This window comes from Anarrhichthys ocellatus, unplaced genomic scaffold (assembly GCF_004355925.1).
Source record: "Anarrhichthys ocellatus isolate YVR2014 unplaced genomic scaffold, GSC_Weel_1.0 scaffold21, whole genome shotgun sequence".
Lineage (NCBI taxonomy): Eukaryota > Metazoa > Chordata > Actinopteri > Perciformes > Anarhichadidae > Anarrhichthys > Anarrhichthys ocellatus.
This window is the reverse complement of record NW_022280051.1, coordinates 1,181,819-1,205,531: the sequence shown is the minus strand read 5'-3', so window position 1 is coordinate 1,205,531 and position 23,713 is coordinate 1,181,819. Positions and strand designations below refer to the sequence as shown.

At 43.4% G+C, this 23,713-nt stretch overlaps 2 protein-coding genes across 3 annotated transcripts in view; one reads left to right on the top strand and one right to left on the bottom strand.

Annotated features, from left to right (window-relative positions):
* The window catches only part of exoc4 (exocyst complex component 4), a 92,847-nt gene extending 78,278 nt beyond the window's left edge, over positions 1 to 14,569 (bottom strand). Inside the window, exons 1-8 of the mRNA XM_031859122.1 lie at positions 14,490 to 14,569; positions 12,899 to 13,088; positions 11,771 to 11,965; positions 8,040 to 8,233; positions 6,653 to 6,762; positions 4,923 to 5,023; positions 4,626 to 4,780; positions 686 to 866 (exon numbers count right to left, since the gene is read on the bottom strand). Of these exons, the coding sequence (XP_031714982.1) occupies positions 686 to 866; positions 4,626 to 4,780; positions 4,923 to 5,023; positions 6,653 to 6,762; positions 8,040 to 8,233; positions 11,771 to 11,965; positions 12,899 to 13,088; positions 14,490 to 14,569 (1,206 nt within the window). The remainder of the gene's footprint in view (positions 1 to 685; positions 867 to 4,625; positions 4,781 to 4,922; positions 5,024 to 6,652; positions 6,763 to 8,039; positions 8,234 to 11,770; positions 11,966 to 12,898; positions 13,089 to 14,489) is intronic.
* Positions 14,570 to 18,648: 4,079 nt separating this feature from the next.
* Positions 18,649 to 23,713, top strand: part of chchd3a (coiled-coil-helix-coiled-coil-helix domain containing 3a) — a 56,238-nt gene continuing 51,173 nt past the window's right edge. For both annotated transcript variants that reach the window (XM_031858870.1, XM_031858869.1), the window contains exons 1-3: positions 18,649 to 18,888; positions 19,795 to 20,040; positions 20,596 to 20,689. In XM_031858870.1, the coding sequence (XP_031714730.1) occupies positions 18,808 to 18,888; positions 19,795 to 20,040; positions 20,596 to 20,689 (421 nt within the window). In that variant the 5' untranslated portion in view covers positions 18,649 to 18,807. The remainder of the gene's footprint in view (positions 18,889 to 19,794; positions 20,041 to 20,595; positions 20,690 to 23,713) is intronic.

Sequence of the window (23,713 nt, the reverse complement as noted above, 5' to 3'; positions counted from 1 at the left end):
ACACACACACACACACACACACACACACACACACACACACACACACAGCTTTGAGAATTTCCTCCGTGATTCACCATAGGTCAGCTCAACAGCTGCTCATCCCCTCAGCCAATCAAACAGGAGCAGGGAGCAAGAACCCCGCGTGAAAGCGCGCCAATTAAAGAACCTTAAATTAATCCAAGCAATCTTCCCCGTCTTCTCCTCTTGCTACTCCTCACTGACAGATTGAATGCCATCCATCACATCGCTGCCAGTTCCTCAACTGACCAATTTACTATGAGAGAAGGTGAATTAAATCAATGTTTTAAAGGCAAGTGCGGGGTGGAAAATAAATCAATGACAAACAAATCTCCATGGCGGTGGATGAAAAGTAAAATCCTGGGGGGAATGCCAGCAAAGGGAAGGCAAATCAAACAAGGTGCAGTGCTACCATATGGCCCAATACTTAAGTAATAATGTGAAATGAACACTACAAAAGAGTAAAGCCATACATCAAAGTTTGATGGATAGATTCTACAGGTTTCTGCTCACAGAGATTCAAATCTATTATAATCATCTGGACTGAAAGACATGGCACACTTTGTTTTGTGTGTTATCTAAACTTTGTGTTTTATTTGACGACCTATGGTCTTCTCAATGCTCCAAACACATCAGCACTCTGCTATTACTGTGGCTCGTGTCTGACCTGCAGCACGGTCTGGATCTTGGCAGAGACGTCGGCCTGCTCGTACAGCTTGATGCCCTCCTCGTGGGGCCCGCGCGGGCACTGCACCGCGATCCGCTGCAGGTGGGCCAGCACCACGCTGTGCGCCTGGGCCACTGCCTTGAACTTGTCAAACAACAGCTCCAGCAGATCCAGCAGCAGCCTGTAGAGGGAGCCAGAGGGAGCCGAAAGGGAGGGCAAAGATGAGCAACGGGAGGGATGGGGGAGGAAAGACGAGGAGGAGGAGAGTGGGGGAGAGAGAGTGGGGAGAGATTTAGAGAAGTGAAGCAAAATTGATGTGAGACATTTTGTTTTTTCACTTTTAGAACACATTTATTTGGAAAGCCGGCGCAGCATTCACTTGACAGTTTATTAGTTAGGAAAATACACGACTTCTACAGCAAATAGCTTGGCCTTGGATTTCTGAAAGAAGAAAACAGAAAGCCACCCAGGAATACAGCTTCTGTTTTAATATTAGAAAGAGAGGAAACGTAGGAGCGTGGTGTGATTGCTCCAGCCAGCCAGCACACCAGCTAACAGATTTGTTTTTCCCCATCACAAGCAAAGACCAGAAAAAGTCTCCACACCCCGGAGTATTCAGAGCAGCTGAGACACGCCGAGGATCGTGGTAAACGGCATCCAAATCCGTGCATTTCACATTTACACCATTTAGGGTGTTTCGGTTACCTGTTTTCATTTACATTTTGTGTTCAGCACGCACACACACACACACACACACACACACACACACGCACACACGCACACACGCACACACGGCTGTATTTCTCCTCCAGCAATAACCCAGCGCCTGAGCCGGCTATGAGGGAAGGCGTGAGCGAGCTGGACTCGAATGAACAGCTACTCTCATTAGTTCTAAATGGCTCTGGCTGAAGAAGAGAGCACACAGCTCACAACCAAAAGAACCTTCCCACTTGATGCGAGTGCTGCACTCTGGGTCGGAAACTCTCGGCAGCTTCGTCTCCACTTATGCGTCCACGCAGACTTTGCTGCACCAGCTTTCTAAGCAAGGACAAAGCTTTCAAAGTAAAAGAGGGAACACAGGTTACATTAGTTGAGTCTGAATGAGTATAGCCAGTTCACCCCATGCTAGTGAGTGGCCACTTTATTTTAGTGGAGTGATACGACAGTGAAATAAATATATAGTGTTTGTCTTACACTTGTCATTTAGCCCGCTCCTCTGGCTTTTATTTTTGTTATTGGTGGAGACCTTTTCTATCCAGAAGGACAGATAAACAGAATGAAAGTTTGCGGTTGCAAACCAAAGAAGCAGAGACTGCCACAAGCGAGCGTTCCATCTATTAAGTATACTCAAAAGCACCTGAGAGCCTTCATTAATACCACGTCAATACGAGTTAATGCTGCGAGAAAAGAACGCACGCTAAAAGTTTTGTGAAGTGGCCAAGGATTCCTGGGAAGGTATCCGGATAATGTAGAGGCAATACGGATGCTTCACTGGGGGGCATTTGGGTTGGCTGTCTGTCACTTGCCGCTACTTGACGCTACTGTCTGTCACTTGCCGCTACTGTCTGGCAGTAGCGGCAAGTAAATGTTATTAATGGAGAGGAGAGCAGGCACGAATCACTGTGAGCTATAACTCAGCCGATGGAAGATGTTCGTGAGACGGAGAGAGAGGAGCTGTTAAATGCCAACGAGCCAAAGGATTCTCCCTCCCTCCCTCCCTCCCTGATGTATAAACGGACAAACTTTCAGAATTTGACAAACAATTCATGGTCGTGTATGCCCACGTAGAAGTGGACACACGCAAAATGTACGGCTCTGACCAGGACCACTTATTTGGTTTAGTTTCTCAGCACACGTCACTTTACCCCTCAGAGACACACGCAGGTAGATAGACAGACACACACACACACACACACACACACACACGAAGTGTAGTCAGCCTAGTCCTCCTCATTATCTCCCAGTGGAGGCCATCCTAATCCATATCGTCTGTTCTTTGAGGCCTCACTTCTCATTTACCCTCAGGATCGAAGCTCACACACGTCAGGAGAGACAACAGGGAGCACACACACGTCTACATAAAGTCTCTGACGAACTGACCGGCACCTCGTGTGTGTAGGGGGGGGGGGGCTGTCAGCCACAGAAATGATAGTAAATAGGAGCCTGCAGAGTGTTTAAAGAACAACTTTTGAAATATCAACTATGCCCGGTCACCCTGCTGTCGTACACAGATCCACAGAGTAGAAACACATCAAAGACCACTCTACTGAACAGGCAGAAGAAGAAGAAAAAAAACAGTATAAAAGAGACAAGCAATCAATCTTGTGATCAATGTGCTTTTCTTGTTTTTAAATTGGATTTCAAATACTTTTTTCTTTATGTTTTTTGGTCATTCAAGCATTTCTTCACTTTGAATCAGCTTTCTTTCTGAGGGATTCAGAATCTTTTTTATATACACACCAAAAAAATAAAAGAAATATGCCTCGTTTTTTTTTGGTTCAACAAGACTGCTTTGATGTAAATTAAACTACTCACAGATCAGCGGTGCATGATAACTTGTGGGAACCTGTATGGAGTATCTTACTAAAGGTAAACATCTAGTGAAAGGAAAACGCACCTCATTGTGTCCGATCACAGAGGAAGCAAACGAGAACATAAACCTCCACCAGTAAGCCGCACGCCGCCGTAAAGTGCTTAAGTGTTGCAGTGCTATAAAATATAGTGTGCAATATGCAACACCATTGTTCCCTACAAGTGGTACGCTGGCTGGAGTTTCCATAGCAACAAGCCTCGACTTTAAATTGAAGTGAACATAGGCAGAAAAGGTGTGTACCCACACACACACACACACACCTCTAAGTGTTCGCCCGAATGCGAACGCTCCGACACGTATGCGGTGTTAAGTACTCGCACGCATACACACAAGAAGGCAATTTTAAAACAATCTGTAAGGAGTAGAGCTGGCAATGAGCTACAAGGTGGCCGCTTACATCGAGGTCAGATGACATTCAGCAGCAACCGGAGAGAGAGGGGAGGCAGACGAGGCCGGAGAGAGCATCCCTGACAGAAAACAAGACGTTCCTCTTAAATGGTTCGGGATCAGTGGACTGAGGCCTGCGTTTCCCCAAAGTCTGCAGGAGCCGATGCGACTGCTTCTTAAAATGTAGCCGTCCTCTACGGCAGGTGTGAAGCCGTTTGTGTTTGTGTGTGTGTGTGTGTGTGTGTGTGTATAACCGTGACTTGTCTAGGTTTAAAGCAGCAGAGAATCTGTTTTCATGGTCTGAGGCGGTCTTTACTGGGTTTCACACCTGGTTGACTGTCTGACTACGAACACCCTGGGACTGCATTCACAACATGTTGTCTACCGCCCTCACCGTCGGCTGCACACATACGTACCTAACGACTGGTTAGGTGACCAGTCCAAGCTATAGTAGGAGTTATAAACGGCTGTACTGTATTAGTAAGGACACACGTGATTGGCCACCTTGTGCTTAATGACACTGTGGAACTGAGTCTAATGTAACAATATTAAAAACTCTCGTCTGGATAAAATACCGAGAGGATTACAAGTGACAGCTTTATTAAGGTATTTAATCTGTAGCATCAACGGTAGCTGCATAGCGCCGTTTACACTGATCCTTTTTTGGAAACATTGCTGATTCTACTAATTATTTCTAATCAGGCAAGCATCATCATTTCAAATATATGACTTTAATCTAAGAACTGCTTATAGTTCCCTCTTCTTGGCTATCTGCTGACTGTATCTCCTATTCCCAATTCATTTATTTCCTACTATTAATCTCCAGTTTTCACTGATTAATAGCAATCCTCACTCTTCAGGGAATCGGTCTCCACACTCAGGAAGCCATGAGATTTTACCACAGTGCCTTCCTCCTTCAGTCTGTGTGTCCTTACCCTGCTTGTCTCATTGTGACTGTACCTTGGCTGGCTCTCCTGGGCCAGGTTCTCTCCTCTCTGGTAAGCATGGTCAGCTATCTGAGTGGTGGACCTCTTGACGATCTGTTTCAGCTCGGGTTCCAGCCGCTCCATTATGGCTTTGATGGCCTCGGGGATTTTCTTCAACTTGGCCAGAGCCTTTGAGAAAAAAAAGGACGATCGATGGAATCAGTTCACTTGACGCAAGGAAGGAAACGGCAGCGCAGAACACACGGAGTGGACGTAACAGAGCGGAGGCATGGAGATCCACAGTGTGTGTGTGTAGTGTTGTCCAATCTACCTTGATGAGGATGCCCATGAACTCAGCACTGTTCTCCTCTGGATCCACCTCAGGGAGGTCCGCTTGGTTCAACTCCCGCATGTCCTGCTGCAGCTCACGCACTGAAGAAAGCACACACAGAGTAACCGCTCCATCAATTTCACACAACTAGATATGTCAAGATTGTGTAACAAACTTCTTAATAACACTTCAATAACATACTATATCTTCCTCTTTTAAACGCACACACACCTGCACCTATCATGTTGTCACCCCCCCCTGTTCATGCTCTTTCCATCTGACTTAGCCACATTAGCAGCTAAATTGAGAGTGACAGCGTGGAATGACGCTCTAATTTCCATTAGATAGGGCCTCCCAATTCCCCATCAAAGCACGTTAAGAGAGTTAATGTTTATGGCAAGTTAATGGACTTTGGATGCATTTCCTCTTTTCCCCCCCATTCCAACTGGAGTTTGTGTAATAATTATGACAATTACTTGCTACAAATGAGGTGCTCTAATGCTATTAGACAAAATGGCAAGCTAGGCCACTGATGGAAGCCGGCTGATGTGTCGTGATCACAGTTTGTTAGCATGATGGTGCTAGGCACTTACCAGCTGGCGCTAGCTCATCGGCACTGTTTTCTTTGCATAATGTGGGATGCTGTGGTTTAGCCTTTCACTTTAGGCCTACAGGGTGGGCGAACTAAAGGAATATTTACTATGAATTTGTGGTGATTTGTACGTTTGATTGCGTTTTAAAGTCGTGACACGAGCATTCACGGTGGTGGGAGAAGCTCAGTGATAATGAGAAGCGGAGCTGTATAACTGAAATGATAGTTGTACTGTAGGCGACATAAGCCTTCAGTGAAGTAAGAGCTAAAGAGATAGAGCAGCAATGAGCCAATATGTTTGTGGAGACTGAGTGGTATGCACAGGCATCGACAGAGCTGAGAAGAAACTGTGAGTCGCTAACTTAGAACGCCAGGAGTGGGTGGTGAAAAAAAAAAAAAAAAAAAAAAAAAAAAAGTGCCAGGCTTAATATAAAAACTCAGAAACACCAAGGGAACACAGAGTTATTGCAAGATTAACTTCTTTCATTATCTCCTTGTTTGCGTTCCTCTGTTCTCTGCCTGGGAGGAATGCAGCGCCGACTCTATGCCCCAGCATCCAAGAGAGAACTCATACATTTCTGAATACAGTTATAGTCGGCATCATCAGTCCCTGTTAAAGCGCCGGCTACCAGTTTGAGCGTAATGAATGCCGTTCCCCTGCTGTGATGACAGAGATGCTGGGTGACTAATGGCACAGATAGTGGGGGGGGGGGGGGAAGACAAGATAATTATAATGTTAGCAAGGGAAATGTATATTACGATCATAGTTTAAAAGTGTTGTGACATATAGGGCAAATAGCGAAATGTAGGTGTGTGTGCAAAGAGCATCAGTGGTACGTTTGTCCTTTGTACAATAGTTCGGATCAGCAGTTTCTGGTGCATTCAGTTATACCGTGTGTGTGTGTGTGTGTGTGAGAGAGAATGATGCTAATGACTTCATTATCACTAAGGATATCAGCACAGAGAAAGTCAAATTGCAAACTGAAATCCACACACTTTGTTATCCAAAGAGACCGACAACACACTGCTTTGTCGGTGTGTTTATCTCTGTAGTTCTCCTGACGTAAGCTTAGAACAAGTACTCCCTCTTACTCGCCTATCTAATGTAGGGGAGGGTCTAAAGATCATGGGAACATACCACTGCTGGATCCGGGCGTGCTGAACTGTGTTGAATCCAGAAGCTTGCGTGGGGTGGACAGGCTGCTGACGTCCAACACGGCGATCGGAGATGCGTCTTTGGCCGTGGAACTGCGAGGAGAAAAACAACCCAGAGACCCATAAGTCACGTTACTGAATAACTGTATGACAGGAATAGGCTCAAACTAACTCCAAAAATCTGGAGTTATAGCTTCTTTCATACACATATAAAAGTTTAGTATGCGCCAACAGAAACCTAACCCGGCCTTCTCTAACAAAAACAATCTAAGGTTGTAACAAATAAGCCCCGCATCTATGGGTGGGATCGGTGCTGCTTTCCAATGAGCCATTTATCAAGCCTTAAGCCGGAGGTTGGAGCAACCCGGGTCCTTTAAGTCGGGCTGTATAAACACAGCGCATCTGCTAAGTGAGCGGGGTGTATGGAGGCTGGCTTGTTGTTAGAGGCAACCCAACACAGGAAGGCCAGGACCTGTCACTGGCTGACCCCCCGTAATAAATCACTGTACTTCAGCAAAGCCCCGCCACCGTAATTACTGCACCTCACACACTCACACACACACGCGTAAAAAGGGGCAAACAACACAACAGCATCAACGGTGTGTTTCGAAGTCATCGTGCTAAATTATCCCGAATAAGTCACACGGCTGCATCATGAAACTAAGAAACTGGCCCTCGGGTCATGGAGGCAGAGCTTGTTATTCTCCTCGTGACTGCAAAAGCTGCTTCTTTTAACTCTATGTGCTGAAACTGCTAGTAATATATACACACACACACACATACACACTTAGAGTCATGATATATAGATGTATGCGTTTATATATGATGTCTCAAAGTGTATATCTCCCAAACGTCCCATGATTGATTTAGTGATGTTATCTTCTTTACAATAAATTGTGTTTTTCGTCCACCTCTTCGGAACTTCACAGCACGAAGAACAAACATAGAACAACAACAAGTTACACACGGTCTAATTGTTTTTGTCAGTAATTGGTCTCCAGACAGTAAACAATTTGCAAGTTGTCCCAGCAATGGACCAACAAGGCATAATGATTACACGACGATACGGTCAAAAGTTTTCAAAGAAGGCTACATTTCTTATCACGACATAATAGAAGAAGGCGTCCGGTACCTCACACCAAACAAACTGGCTCATTAAACAGTGCGCACTCTTATCCAGCCGAGTATATTAGTGCTAACACGAAGAAAATGAAACTAAACATATTTCAATGTTCGTTGTGCGGAACCATAAAAGACTAACTACAGTTTTGGTAAATCTTAAAGGGATATTAACAAAGAGATCAAAATAAATATATATATATATATATATATATATATATATATATAAAGTTGAATAAAGCGCCCGTTACCCTGGCAGGCGAGCAGCGTTTTTGTCCTTGTTCTTGTGTCCGAGGCGACTTGTGGACTTGATGTAGAGGTGTCGGTGCAGCTCATCAATGAGCACGAGGTGGATGTTGAGCTTCTTGCTGTGTAGCTCCAGGCGCAGATCTCCAAGCCCTTCCACCTGCAGCAGGGGGCCTTCCAAGGACTCCACGGCTGACACCTGCATAGGAGACAACAGAACAGCCAATCACAGGTTAGCCCGAGCTGTACATTTCAACTTTCAACCGTCACACAACCAACGTGGGAGGGTGGAGGAGGGAGGGCTGCACATCCAATTGTTTGTCTCCTACAAAACTCAATCTTACAGACAATTATGGACAGGAAAAACCACAGGATCTCTATGGCGTAGTATTGAATTCTTACCCAACAATAACTGCGTATGGGCCATACAGAGACAATACATTGAATTTATCATCACACTAACCTGTGGTTAGTGCTGCTCTGTTGGTAACAAAACAAATCTGTCCAGATGTGATCTGGTGTCAAATGGAAAGATGATTGTAATGATCAAATTGGCCAGTGCAATAGTGAAGCTTCACTCCATACAATGAAGACGAACAACCACAATGACATTACCGTTATTGTTCATGGGTTGAATAAACTATTAATACAATTAATTTATAATAACTTATCTTGTTTTCAATTGACCTATGAATATACATACAAATATGTACAATCTATGAAAAATATATTTCCTTCGAAGAAATGATATAAAGTTGTCTCATGCCCTCCTGAGTCACCCAGTCTCCCTCACTGCCTCCCTATTTCCTCCGTTTTCATTAGCAGCAGCGGTTGTGTCCTGTTTGCAATTAATAAATCTTAATGCCATAAAATAAGATGTGCCAGCCTGTATACTTACATGTATTGTATGTGCATTACTGTGTGTATTTCAAGGGCACTAATGGCCAGATGATAGCGCTGTGAAGGATACTTGCATGGCCAGGGCAGGACGGAAGGGAATGGGTAGCCGGGGGGGATGGGGACGCAGGGGGGGACGCTGGGCAGAGTGCATGGGTCAAGTGTGTGTTGATGCAAATGAGAGCCACATTAGTGACAAGATGAGCTGCTGATCAGCCCGCTACGGTTTAATAGAATAACTCGGCATGCCTGCAAGGCTCTGTGTGTCCTGTGTGTGTGTACACCTCCCAGATGCGTCTGTGTATGATTATATGTGTATGATTGTACGACTGTAAATCATTTAACACTTAAGTGTCTGTATGTGTGGGGGGGGTCTCATTACCATTGGGCTGGGCAGACAGAGCAAGGCTGGTTAACATCATTAGGGGGCCGGGCCTGTCAGAGTAATGAGGGAGAGGAAGCCTCTCGTGAATTTGCTCAGAAGCAAGAGACATTGTGAGAAGGATAGGATGGGGAAGAGAGTATGACAGGTTATCACTAGCTCTGAGCTCCGGGGGGGGGCGAGTTTTATGTGTGTGCACCTGGGTTTTGTGACACTAAAGGAAACAGGAAATGAGAGAGGATACAGAAGAGGAGAGAGGAGAGGAGAGGACATTTTCTGGAACCAAAGCCAGTCTCGTTTTAACCGAACCCATGGGGTCTAAAACTGCCATTCAATAGCAGACAGAGAGCATAGTCTGAATTCTAATTGTCAACCCTTAGAGAGGCTCACATAAACACACACAATGTGAGAGCAAGAGACAGTGAAGGAGAGAGAGGGGCGAGGAAGTTATTCCTGGCTAGTCTGTACTCTTGCCACACTACACAGCACATGTAATAATAAAGATATATACCGCATGAGTTAGTAAGCGCAAACCGTTCACAACTTTTTGCTGAAGAAAGAATAAAAGACGGGGGAGGAATCGATTAGAAAAAGGAGAGAAGAAGCAACAGAAGGCGCAAGTGAAAACCAGGGAGTCGTTAATCTGACAGATGAGAGCGGTAATGAGTGACAGCGTGATGGGAATAAACACTTCAGGGACTCTCAGAGAAGTGACACCGGCAGTATGATGTTACAACCGAGGGAGTGCGTCGACGCTGTAGACAGCAAATCGGGGGGAAATGCATATTGTTATAGAAACCTAATTGTCATATTCGATGAAATTATTCCTTTGGCCAGTTTTAAGTTAAGTTTGTATCGAGAGATTTTTCACACTCACACAACTTTCAATACACACTCCAAATACATTTCACAGGTTTATGTGCACCGGACCCAAGCAGGCATTTTCTTTATTTACCTTTTCATCAGTAAGGCAATATTTTGAAACAAGAATCACATGACTTTTATGAGTAAACAATACCCGACCTTACAAAGCCATTACTTGCAAACATCAACTTGCTCAAAAGCAACATGCACTGAGTATCCGGTATGTGTGCACTTTAATTAATAATAAGTTATTATTTTAGCTCACAAAGTTCATTTAGTCAATCACGTCAAAAGTGCAGGAAGTGAGAATAAATGTGGAAAGTTGGAGGACTTCTGTGTTAGTTCATAAACTTAAGTTAGGGTGGGTATTATGTACTTTCGTTTTTTTATATTTGTTAAAAATGGTCTTTTTTGGAAACCTGGTGTCTGTGGCTGCACTGTACCGAGCCATCTCCCCGTCCTACCTATCTGCTTACCTGCGTGCATTATGATATGTTAACATGGAGGAGTGGCTTTGGAGGAAAACCTGAAGGGACGGGCTGAAGTTTTAACATCTAGCGTACTCTCGCTGGTTTTCTCCTATGTTGCCTGTCCAGGCTTTAAGTGCGGCTTATTTAAAGTGGACTTTCCATAAATCATTTATTCATGAACTGCATAAATATGTTACCAAAGCAAAAAGTAGAACGAATGCATCCAACAGCATTCTGATATGTAGAGGCGTATTAAACTGTCCTTTAAAGTATGCTTTTTACATACCAACGGAAGCGCACTATCCTGATCAAGTAGAGCGTATTTGAAGTGTGCAAGACAGCAGCGGAGCGTCCAACTGACTTTGAACTTTGCACAACCTTTCAAACACACTGTACTGACTTAGCACAGGTTGAATGAAGTTCCACTTCTTTCCACCCCCACACAGAGGATTCTTCATGGTCTTTTGGGCATATCATCATCCCTCCTCTTCAGATAACCCCATTTCAGCAAACTAATTATTACCAAAGTCTAAAAAGGAAGATGTGTGGGTGTGACAGAGAAGGGAGAGAGGAAGTAAAAAGGAAAAGGAGCAGAGGGATCACAGAGCCCGGTCGTTTGGTCCTCAGTACCATCCTTTTTTCGGCTCCTCCCTGCCAAGCATTCAGCAAAACACACATCAAAAGAACGAGCGCACACGCAAACATACACACACCTGCAGTGCCTCCACTGCACTTAGATGATGTTCTATTGAAGTAAAAGAGCTGCACCCAGCAGACTGTTAGAGCTAGAAAAGGATTCTTTAGAGAGATGAGAGGTGCCAGGAAATCAATCTTAGCATGAACACTTCATAGAAAGCGGCGTTTATGTATGTGTACTGCGCACACCGCGGGACACAGAAGAAGCCTCAGTTTCGCCCCGAATGCATTTACATAAAGACTTCAACAACAAGACAACAAAGTGTTCCTTTTTTTACATTTCTCACTTTCTTATTGCTTACCGTCACACTAAAAACATATTTGGTGAGCAAATCTATCAAGCTATTTATTTTTTCTGTCCTTATTGCCTCTCTGTATAACTGAACGTCTTCACCACGACCACGTCTCTGGCCATGAGTCTACTCACCAGCATATCTGTGGCATGAAGGTAGTGCTTGCTGGCCATGTAGGCCACCAGCCGCTGAGGCACCTGCTTGATGCTCTCGATTTCATCCAGCAGCTGGAGGACGTGCTTGTGCTCGATGCCCTCTATCCACAGCTTCCTCAGCTCGTCCCGTTTGCAGTGGAGCAGCATCTTACAAGACAGGAGGTTCTCCTTCACCTGCAGGAAAAAAGTAGGCCACAATATTTAATTTTAATTTTATGTGCAGAAGCACCAATATAGATGCAAAATAAAGAAGAAGAAAAAAAAGAAAGGACATAATTCATATGTGATCAGTGTAGAGGGAATGTCTGAAATGCAGATGAAAGTCATCATCTCCCTTGAAACACTTGATTTGCTGGCGTGCATTAAAACCTTTTTTTTTTGGAGGAGTTATTTTTGGCCTTGCACACCGACACAGGTGTTTCTACTTCTGGCTGATTAGCTGAGCTGATTGGTTGTTGGGCAGAGCTACAGAGCTGCAGCCACCTAGAAGGTCCCTTCCTTCTGTGATGGAGAGTATGCAGTGTTTAATTAAAAGCAGATGGAAGCAAAATGACACAAACACACACGTGTCACATTGTCTCCCGTCTGCAGGCCTATGCAATGGTGACTGGTAAAATGTATAAGTCATCATTTTAAGATGGAACCGTGCCAGCCAGCACACCTTCGTTAAAATTCAGTTTTATCCTCCTGAGAAAAAGCACAAAGACACTGGATGTCTTTTTTGCCAAATCTGTGCTGGCTCGCTCATGGAAGGGACATTAAAGGTTGACCTTCACATTTTCAATGTTTTTTCAAAGTGTAATAGAGAAAAGGATGTCCAGAGGCTAAAGATTCTGACTTCAGCTGACGATTTCTAAGTAGGCTGCTTCCTTCTTGGGTGAAAAGGATTCATGTAAATTAAGTCAGTATTTTAGTCTTTAGCCGAAAAACTGAGATAAGAAAGCTTTCATTTATGAAGAGACAAATGAAATAAAAAAAATTTGTTTTTAATTACACAACTTACGAGTGGATGCTCTGAAATCCATCGGAAACAAAGTACGCATGAATACCAGTAATGGTTTTCCTCAACCATCCAGTGTTTTTTTGTCAGTAAGTCTCTCATTTCACCTGTTTGATCTTGTTGCGGGAGCTGGTGATGCGCTCGGTGATGCTCTGGTAAGTCCTGATGGCGGTGGTGAGTTCGGCATAATGCTGAACAATCAGCTCATCTAAATCCCTGTCGCACGTCTCAAAGGCTTCCTCCAGACGACCCTTCTCCGTCTCCCTGTCCTGCACATCGTCACTGCTGGACAAAGTCCTGCAATGGAGAAGAGGGAACAGAAAGGTAGATTCACCTAAGCATCAATGTTGGAGTGGAGAGCAGAGACCCTCAATTACAAGCGAGGTTTTAGCAAAGTAGGAGCTCACATAAAGCACTTGAAGGCAGCATGAGGTAGAGGGAGGAAACAGACTTTGTCCACCAACATACCCTACAGTATCAGACAGCATGGCAACATGAACAGCTACATTTAGGGAATGGAATTTGCAGCTAAAATGTCAGGTCACCTGCCACCATGGCACAAAGGTTTCCCTTATATTAAGAGATATCATTTTTAAAAAGCTATTTCAAAGTTCAAAATAGTCAAAGATAAAGGTTTCATGATATATTCCACACTAGACAAATGAGTGGCTGGTAGAAACGTTCAGTGACCTGCCACAGTGGCAGGTGAGGAAAAAAATGTGAGATCCTGGGTACATTCATGCTGTAACAAATAGGTCCAACAGTGGTCAGTGTTGCCAAATCAGATTGCCAGTTTCCAGCCTAATCACAAGTGAAAACCCACCCAGAGTCCAAACCATAACCTTGCCACAAGCTCATGTAAAACTGTAACATGTGCAATAAATATAAAGCTTCAAATCATGACAGCCAAAGATAAATGTTGGATAAATAGGCTATCGCAACCCACGAAGAGTGCAGTCAGGCAACCAAATACACAAATGGAAATTGCCAATGGTGACGTGAAGGTAAGTAGGTCCTCCATTGTCCCTCATAACAATTGAATACAAGTCATGTTGTCAAATAAAGCATCTTTTCACATATTTGGCAGAACATTTGAAGATGCTCCTCTGATCCTCACTTATAACACTTATAAGGCCCGTGGATATTCCTGGCCTCCACTTTGGGAACCCTTTAACTCTTTCCCATCGTGTCCATGTTCACTTTCCTCTCTCCAAACGAGTTTTACAAGAGGAAGTAAGGTTGACTACAGCTGTCAAACCGTTAGTTGCACACAGTCACAGTATCTGCAGTGATTGCCTCTCATGTAATACTATGTCGTGCAGAACATTTTTCTTCCAGTTGTTAAGATTTATTTATTAAAACATCGCCTTTTGTGACACGAATAATATTTGAGTTTCAAATGTGCAAGAGCCACGTACGGTGGCCTATATTTAACCTTTTCTTCTGCTCCAGGAGTGAATAAAAAACTGCAATTAATATTAACTTACATTTACTCCTTAAATTAATAATGAAAATAGCAAAGTTGTGAGCTATAATTTCTCACATACAACCAACAATACAGGAAGGATGTTGCTATCGTAGCTTTAGCATAAAAGCTAGCTGTCATCCCGTTAGAGAGCAAATACGAGAATAGTTCAAAAGCTCTCTGACTTCTTATGAACGTTGTATAGTTCATATAATGTCTGTGACAAACCTTACCTTATGACAGAGATAAGAAGACCAGAGGGGTCTTTGTTTTTGCTAACTGCACTCCTGTATCTCCCAGTCTCAGCTGCCATTTTTCCAGCTGCGGCACCCAAACAGGAAGACAGGAGCGCGAGCCAGTGACGCGGAGGAAGGAACTGGGAGTTGTAGTTTTAACACGGAAAGTAATTCTGTCATTCTGCTTTGGTCACTGTCACACATTTGAAGCGTATCTGCTCTACTCAGCAATTTCACTTTGTAATCATGAAATACATTTGTAGATAAATCAGCCATTCAAATAATCACATTTAAATGTTATATTATTTTGTATTTATTCTGTATTGATCTCCATCAACAGGGATCTGTTTCATGGCACACATCCAGTGTGTTGAGCACAATGGTACAGTCAGATACTGATTCCGGTTCCTGTGTGGTGGGTTGATGAGGAATAATCTTGACTTATTTTTTATTTTATTTTGTTTTCAACACAAATATCACAAGGAAAAACTTTTTCACTGTAACATTTTCAATCCAGTCCTCTTGAAACTGATAAAGGAAAGGTTGAGCAGAGAAAAAGGAGGGAGACAGTGTGTGTCAGTGAGTTAATAGCCTCCCCCATTTAGAACATATAGTGGTGGATTTGGCAGGGCTCTCCTGTGCTGTATCTCTGGCAATCTCTGCTGTACCAATAAGAATGGGAGAGGGCATTGATTCCGGACCAAAGGGGGTCGATTCCCAGCAGCCTGGATCCTGATTGATGCTCTGGTGGACTGACGAGATAACATTCTGGGTGATCTTTGTGTCTCTTGTTAAAAAAAAAAAAGAAGAAACAATCGCTGTGTCACGCGGGAGCCACGGTTTTTCTTCTGAAGGCGCCCAGCTTCCCAGGTCCAAGTTTAATTTTGAAGTTCTTATCACCTTTCCCTGCAGCCTGTGTGCCATCAGTCCAACTAATCTACAGGGCTCCTTTTCTCCAATAACGCAGCACCAAGGTCATTTCTTTCAGCTTGACGTGTGTTTGGACAGTAAGTGATTGCTTTGACTGACTGGCCTGTGTGTGGATTAAATACAAGGGCAATACGGTCTTTGTAGGACATACCTTTATGATCTGTTACAATAGATCGAAATGCAAATGATGCATCTCAATTGCTTTGTGTCCTTTATCTAAGGTTCAGTAAAGAATATATAGAAGGCAACGTTTACATCACTTTGAATAATAGTGCAACCTCTTAAAAAAGAAAACTGTACATTTATTCAACTTAAACGTTGAAATACATAATGTGACATAATGCAGCTCTAGAAGCTGTTGACTACGGTAGAGGAGCTCTACAAGCGAAAGTCGTTTAATTATTCATGTCATTGGTTTTGGGAATTTACTTTTTATGTAGTCTATTGGTTTTTATTAAGTGATGTGTCACTTTTAATGTATGCTAGCTTTGATAGAGTTTGTGTACATACAGTATTTTCACCTTTCCAAAAACACCCTGTGGAAACGTGTAACAAGATGTTGTCCACTGGTGATTAAGTAGATACGTCTTTACTTGTTTCCATGTGCCTCATATCTCCAACTTAATGCACCACCTTAAGGATACAGCACCAAACTCATTTTACATTTTTGGTTTCATCTCATTTCTTTACCAGACATGCTTGATTCTACTGATATCTTCATTGGTAGGAGCGCTCAATTTTGCAGAGATGACAGAGAAATTAAATTAGATAAGAATTTATGGATGTCTAATGTGGAATCAACTCAAGCACCATTAGATCAAGGCAAAGTAAGAGCTATTGCCAAAAGTAGTAATAATACATCAAAGTTAAGAGGATAAAGCAAGTAAATATCCCCTCTATCAACTTTTCAGGAACTAACAGACATTTAGGACATGCATGGTAAGACGGTAATGATTTTTATGATTATATTTGTTGTCGGTGTTGGAGTCACCGCTTCATATCATCTGTTGTGAAGTCAATTCTTTTCAGGACAAACCATCACATTCAGTGATTGATAGCCTCTCATCCTTAGCTTTCTTATCCAATGTGCTCATTTGATGTTTATGTGTTGCTATTGTTAAATAGTTTTATGTTAAAATATGTATTTCCGATAAAAGGTCTCTATTGTGCAAAATGTTTGTATGTGAGTCCTCTGCGTATATTCAATTATTCAATAACATTACAGCATACACAACCGCAATGAATTCTTAAAAGGGTTTTCATTCTTTTATGCTTGCACAGCATTGCAACACAATACAGAAAAATTCAAAAACACGAAAAATCAGCAGAAAAGAGCATAATAAAAAACGGTGTTAGATTATTGTCTGAATGATATATTAAGTTTGGAGGATTATTCTTATGAACTGTCATTCCTCATAATGTCCTCTCTCCTCGAAGCGTGTCAAATCTCCTGCTTCAATTTCTTGTCCTGCAAGGCTGTGTTTTTGAAATGGAAACGATGTATCACAAGGCAAAGAAAACATAAGATAAAAATAGATATAAAAAACAAGAATTCTTCTGATTAAAATGAATTGATACAATAATAGTAATAGCATTATTAGCAGAATGAAAACAATTGCAAACACAAGAGTTTCAGACAGAATTTACCAACAAAGTATGTAGTGCACTGTCCTATTGTCTTAGAGGAAGGCCCTGTAAGTACAATGACTTCTGCACAAGACAGAGTTGACATCTGCTCTTTGTGGAACTGAGGCCTCCAAGAATCAGCAGAGGGCTTAATGTTCCAAAGTCACCAGCAGCCTGTTTTGCTGTTCGGTCTACAATCTAAAACAGGTCACTTCTATCATCAAGGCCTTTCTTGTACATCACTCTTTTTCTGATCACTTGCTTGTTGCTGCTTAAAAATTGTTACAAATAGTTGGATGCTCACCACTGTTGTTAACGCATTCTATGCTTTGTTCCTGCAAGCTTACCCTTACCTTGTTCCATCTCTGTTCAGTCGTAGATTATTTCCCTGCTTGCCTTGCCCCTTTGGATTTGTGTGTCGGTTTTGACTGGCTGCCTGCTGCTGACTGTAAGCCTCCTCACTAGCAAGTAAAGCCGTCTTTTATTACATTAGTTCTGCTTCAGGAGTCTGCTTTTGGGTCCATGAACTGTCCACATCAGTGGTGCTGACTGTAGGATTTTTCTTTTTTGTATTCCCCCATCCCCTCCGCTAGGAGCAGAGGGCAGATTTAAAAAAAAAAATGAATAGCAATACTCCGACACTCATTGTGGAAAATGAATTCAACAGCATTTTTTGTTCACGCATTAATTGCCAGGATTAAATGCTCTGCTATACAATGAACAACTACACACACTGGGATAAATAGCAGCATGTGTTGATGTGTTTCCAACAAAGTGAGGAAAGACAACAATGATGAGCAGAGACATACTCTGCAGAGGAATCATCAATTCATGGCAGAGAGAGAGACAGCAGAATATGGAAATTGTAGATGAGCTTCAGTGTAAGTGGCTGGCATGGATTGAGAGGATTCAAATCAAGTGATGCCAAGAACAATGTCCACTAAATATATATGTGAAGAAGAAATAACAGCTTCAGGACACAAAAAATGATCCGCCTGCTCACCCATTCTCAGGATGTTGGAACATTTGGAACAAAGATTCTATATCAGAATATGGCCACTGAATCTGGTCATTTAATGGGTCTATATCTCCCTCTCTAGTCACTCTACTGCTATTCTCATTGCAGATCTTTTAGCCTTTCAGGGGTTGACAGAATTAGCAACACATTTTGCCTTCTATTTACTGTAATCTTGCTATTTTTATTTCTCTTTTTGTCAGCCCAATTGTTGTTATGCAAGGCTATACATTGACTTGTCCTGTGTTCATTCAAAGTATGTTTTATGTCTTATCACAATATAGATTATAACCTACTTTGGGGGAAAATAACTAACACAGTTAATGTCACAACTTTCCAGTATATCTATGAGAACAATCTATATATATTTTTCCAATAATAGCACTATATTTCTAGATAGTGCTATTCAAAAGCCATATGCACTGATGCACTGATGCTGTCAATAGTGCTGCTCCACTCCTCAGAGCGGCTCCACCGCTCCCACTCTACCGCTCACGATCAATGACCAATGAGAACCGCTGATGTAAGGACGCGGATCACTCTTCTGTCCAATCAACTCGCACGTTCTTCACGCGCGTCATGCTAAGGAAGTGCGTTCCTGCCGAAACGGTGGCGTGTGTGTTGTGGGCCCTAGCTAGCTATACCTGGCTCTCACGCAATTATACTTCACGAAAGCCAACAGTGGATGTCAGTCTTCCATATTACATGTAGATAACTGACACTTTGACAACCTGCGGTCTGATAATGGGAGCGAACAGCAGTACCCGCCGCGTGTCGTTTGAGTCAGATGAGAACGAGAACATATCAGTGGTGAAGGGCATACGGGTAAGTGACAGCATACAAACATGCTTAGTGTTGAGTAAACAAGTGCGTCGTGACTGCTTTAAACCGATACAAGCTAATACAATAATGTACTAGGCTGTATCGTAAATGCTAACCTAACAAGAGTGCTAAGTGGCTCGTCTTAAAGCAGCTATGCTAAGTTATTGCAAACGGACTCCTGGCTGCCTGACTTGCCATCTTAAAGCTAGGTTAATGACTAAAGAAGTATGCAATTCCACAATGCATAATAAATAGCCGCAGCAGTGGCTCGTGCAGTTAACTTTCCAATGTCCTTCTGGGAATGTTGACATTGACGTCACTGGCCTCGTGCTCTGCTGTCTGTCTGTCACTCAATGTATGAATGAAACCGATTTAAACCGGACCGGCTGTTGCATCCTTAAAAGTAATGTTGTAATTTGGGGGTGCTGGTTTAAAGGTGCATGCATGTACACGGAGTGACTGTCGGAGCTGTCAGCTGATGTTAAATATAGATTGAGAGGCTTTAGTCGATCAGATAAGACTTTAGTTGGCATGACTGTCTATTATTACTCAGTAGGCTAAGTGCAGCTGATGTTATCTTTCAATGCCGCCTAATCCTGTTTATGTCAATGCTGTGATGTTTACATGAACTGATTTAATTGCAAAGCTTTGTTTTCTAATGTATAGTTTATCCACGGGAGTTGATAAACTAGAGTTTTGGGAAATATCCATATTTGTTTTGAGTGTCAGATGAGAAGATTTGTGAAGCGAAAAACCAGAAGACGACTTGATTAGCACAAAGTCTTAATTAAAGCAGGGGAAACACTCAAAGTATTTGTATATGAGATATAACCACTTAGTTATGTTAAACTATTTCATTAACTCCATCTCATTCCTCCTCTGAAACTTTTCTCCCACTTTCCTTTGCAGCTTTCTGAGAATGTCATCAACCGCATGAGGGAACCTGATGCTCCTCCTAAACTCCAACATGCTCCCTCTCCACCCACCCTCACTCCTTCTCCTCTCCTGAGGCCAGTTCCTCCCCTCTTTGATCCCATCACCTCCTTGCCTCCTCCCCCTCCTCTTGTCGAACCCGTTGCACCTCCAGCTCCTCCTCCACCAGCTCCGTCTGCCACAGAGACTGTGGCTGCACCTCCACCACCTCCTAAGAAACAGGTAGCAGCACCCACCATCACTGACATGGTGCTTCCATCCTCGTCACCCGCGGCTGCCGCTAATGCTGTCGCTGCTCCTGCTTATGAGCCTGTGGCGGCACCTCCGCCCCCCGCTCCTGCTGCTGTTGAGCTAGTCATTTTGCCAACATCTGTCCCTCCTCCTGCTCCCATTGCTCCCCCGGCTCTTGCTCCCTGCCCTGCCCCAGCTGTGGTGGAAGCAATCGCTCCACTTGCTCCTCCTCCCCTTGCCATCAAACCCACTCCTCTTCCCATAAATCAATGTGTTGCTTCTTCTCCTCCTCCAGTAATTGAACCCATTGCTCCTTCACATGTGATTGAACCCATACCACCTCCTCTTCCTGTCAAAATAGAACCCCTCATTGCTCTCCCTCTTCCCGAATCGGAACCCCTCTCTTCCCCTCCTGTTTTTGAGCCTGTCGCCATCCTGCTTCATCCTTCAGGGGACACTTTGTCCCCGCAGCCTGCTGAGCCATTTGCTGCACCTCCCCTGCCCGAGTATACCGCACCTTGTGAACCAGTTGTACCTCCTCCTCAGCCCCCGGTGGACCCAGTATCCCTCGCTCCTGTCCCTGAGCCAGTGGTAGTGCCTGAATCAGTTTCGGTCCCACCACCACCTGCTGCAGCAGCCGGTGAGTTTTATTCTGATATGCTGAAAATCAGTATTTGTGGTACATTTATAAGGTAGTTTAATCAATGTTAAGGAACAGATTACCTATTTATATATAGAATGGATCATTTAGTTGTGTGAGGATTTACTTAGTGCTTTTTGAAATATTCCTTAGTTTTCTTCGATGTCAGAATCTCCTCTAGCTTCCATTGTTTTTTCCTGGGTTCGTACAGTGGTGATTTTAGACCTATGGAAGCTGCTGGACAAATGTGTGCCTTGTTTCTTCTGACAAGAGACGGGAGTTAATGCTCAAAAACTGCAGCACTAAATTGATCTTGGTGGCTCATGTTATCCTGAAATGTAATCGGCGCTCCTTCAGTAGAATGTTAATTAAAAGGCAAAGGTTATGCGGGAGGATTTGTTTGAAGTCCAGCTACATTGAATTCTAATGTTTATTGTGTGGGTGTTTACTTTGAGCCACTCTAAGCTTTTTGTGTCCAACTTTTCTCGCAGATTGTAATTACTCTTCATTTTCAAAATGGGCCTCACAGTAGCCGTGGTCCTATTATGATTCATTGCCATCCCCTAACTGTTAATGAAATGATTAATTCTTTCTTTTATCAATGTTAATACCTTAATGCTGTAATTAGCGGCCCTCCATTCTGCCTCGTCACAGTGGAGCTCGAGCTGTCATGGTGACCCTTCTCCTTCCTGCGGTCAACATGGTGTGGTTGAACTCTTCAGTAGTGTCTCTGTTTGTCCTGTCAGGAGTTTAAAATGTCTTCGTAAGGACACGGACACACTCACTCCACCTCTCGACTTCTCTCTCTCAAAGTAAAGTTTTTAGTCTCATTGTCTCCCGAGTGTGGGAGCACGTCTGTTATCTCTTGATACATCCGGCAGAGGACATGTGAATGTTACCCGCTCATTACACTGTACATAACGGGGCGTGGGTGCTGCTTCTTCAGAAGGTGGTGTCCGGGGTGTGGGCAGGCCTCCCCATCCTTGACTGGGCTCAATCAGCAAGGTAATTAAAAAAAAGGCCAACTTATGCCACGCCACACTGACTCCGGTGATTAAAACGACACCTCCGCAGTTTCCAACAACAAACTGTGTGTGTGTGTGAGAGAGAGAGAGAGAGAGAGAGAGAGGGCGATAGGGCTTCTGTGATATGACTCAGGACTTTGTGTGTGTGTGAGCCACCTGCCTTTTGGTTTGAGCACAATTTGGACAATTAATATAATCTTCTTTGTCCGTCTGTTTTTCCATTTACTCTGGGGCCACTTTCACAGCTTCATTTCTCTCCGTGTTGAATAAAGTTATTCCTATTCCTCCATTGTTCGAGCCAATTAGTTTTCAGATAAATGCAACAATGTCTCACTTAAATTTGTGACCAGGTCGTCGAGTGCAGTTATTGTGAGAGACTGCTGGCTCTGGACAAATAAAACAACAGAGAAAGGATGTTCTTTACATACTTTCCATCTTCTTGTGTGCACACAGTACATCTGCTTGTTAAGGATTGAGTGTATGTGTTTGTCTGCTGTATTTTTATTGTTGCTCCATAGTCAGTCGCTACAGTTATCATTTTTATTCATAGCTGGCCCTCATCACACAACATATAATGTCTGTTGACATTTACTCAGGTATTTAGTGTATAAACTCTTCTCGCAACGTCACCTCTCGGCTTAATATGTACCAAGCTCCCCAAGTATAATGGAGATGGGGGAAAAAAAAAAGTAAACTTGGACAATTCATCAAGCGCGCTCTTTTTAAAGAAAGAAAAAAATTGTGCGATGAACGTGAATCTCGTTAAAAAAAAGTTGCAAAGTTCAGCCCAATTGTGAAAGGGTAGGACCGTAATGAGGCGCGCATTGATTATGAGCGTCCACCAGAGTTGGGTATCGAGTGAGGCTCTCAGCAGGTTGGCTGTCTCTAAATCACAGGCCTGAGTCAGTGTGTGTGTCTGTGTGTGTGTGTGTGTGTGTGTGTGTGCGCGTGCGCGCTGATTACACCATAGTCAAGGTTGAACCTCCTACACCTTCTCCAATGCGTTATAAATATTCATAGGCCGGAGCCCACACACTGTGCTGGACTAATAGCCTGCTTAAAGATGTCTCCCAGGTGAAGCAGAGCGAATGAGAGGAGGGGGAGACAGGCAAAGGAAACCGACGGGAGAAGTGTGTGTGACTTCGTGTGCATGCATAAATGCGAGTGTGTGAAACTTGTGAAATATATCACTCCGCTTTTGAAACGGACTTTTCCTTGTTATCTCGTGAAAACGTGAAATGATCAGTTTTAGTCCTTTTTTATAACACGAGATTAAATTGACGGGACAGAGTGTGGAGAAAATAGAAAATCCAAAATGGCATCTGCCTGGCGGGGCTGGAAGCTTGCTCTTGCCACTTTTCCTTTTTTCTTTTCTTCTCTTTCCGATGTGAACGTAGTGAAAGGTGTGCGGTGAGCTAGAAACGTGAGGAAGTGGTAATGTTACAGATTATGCCCTCCACGCGGGTCCTGGGGTTAATGAAACTTCTGATGAGAAACGCAATTTGCCGTCGTCTATTATCTCCACTGCCAATAGCCTCTCCTCCTCTATGGGTTCTTCCACAGGGTTTAGTGATTGGTGGAAAAGGAAACGGGGGGGAGACACGTCTAAAAAGATGATGAGTTTTTAATCTCTTTAACATTTGCATGTCCTACTCAGGATTGACACTGGCTCTGTCAATCTGGAATTGTCTCTGACCCGAACCAGCTTCCCTCAAGGACCCCAGACGGTGTTTATCATATCAGAACCTGTTCTCCGGCTAACCCTGCGGGCCTGCTAGCTATCTGAAGCCTCTCTCTGCGGGGCTGGAGAGGAGGATGCGGTGATAAATGGGGAGTTGCTTGGGCTCGCCTGAACTTGGAGGACTTTTTAGAGTTTTACTTTTAACAGTGCACGGCTAAAGGCTTCTATATTTTCAATGGAAAGCGTGAGATCATTCAAAGGGCGGTTGATACAGAAATGCCAGTCGTACTTGATGGAAAAAGTTCATAATGGCAGGAT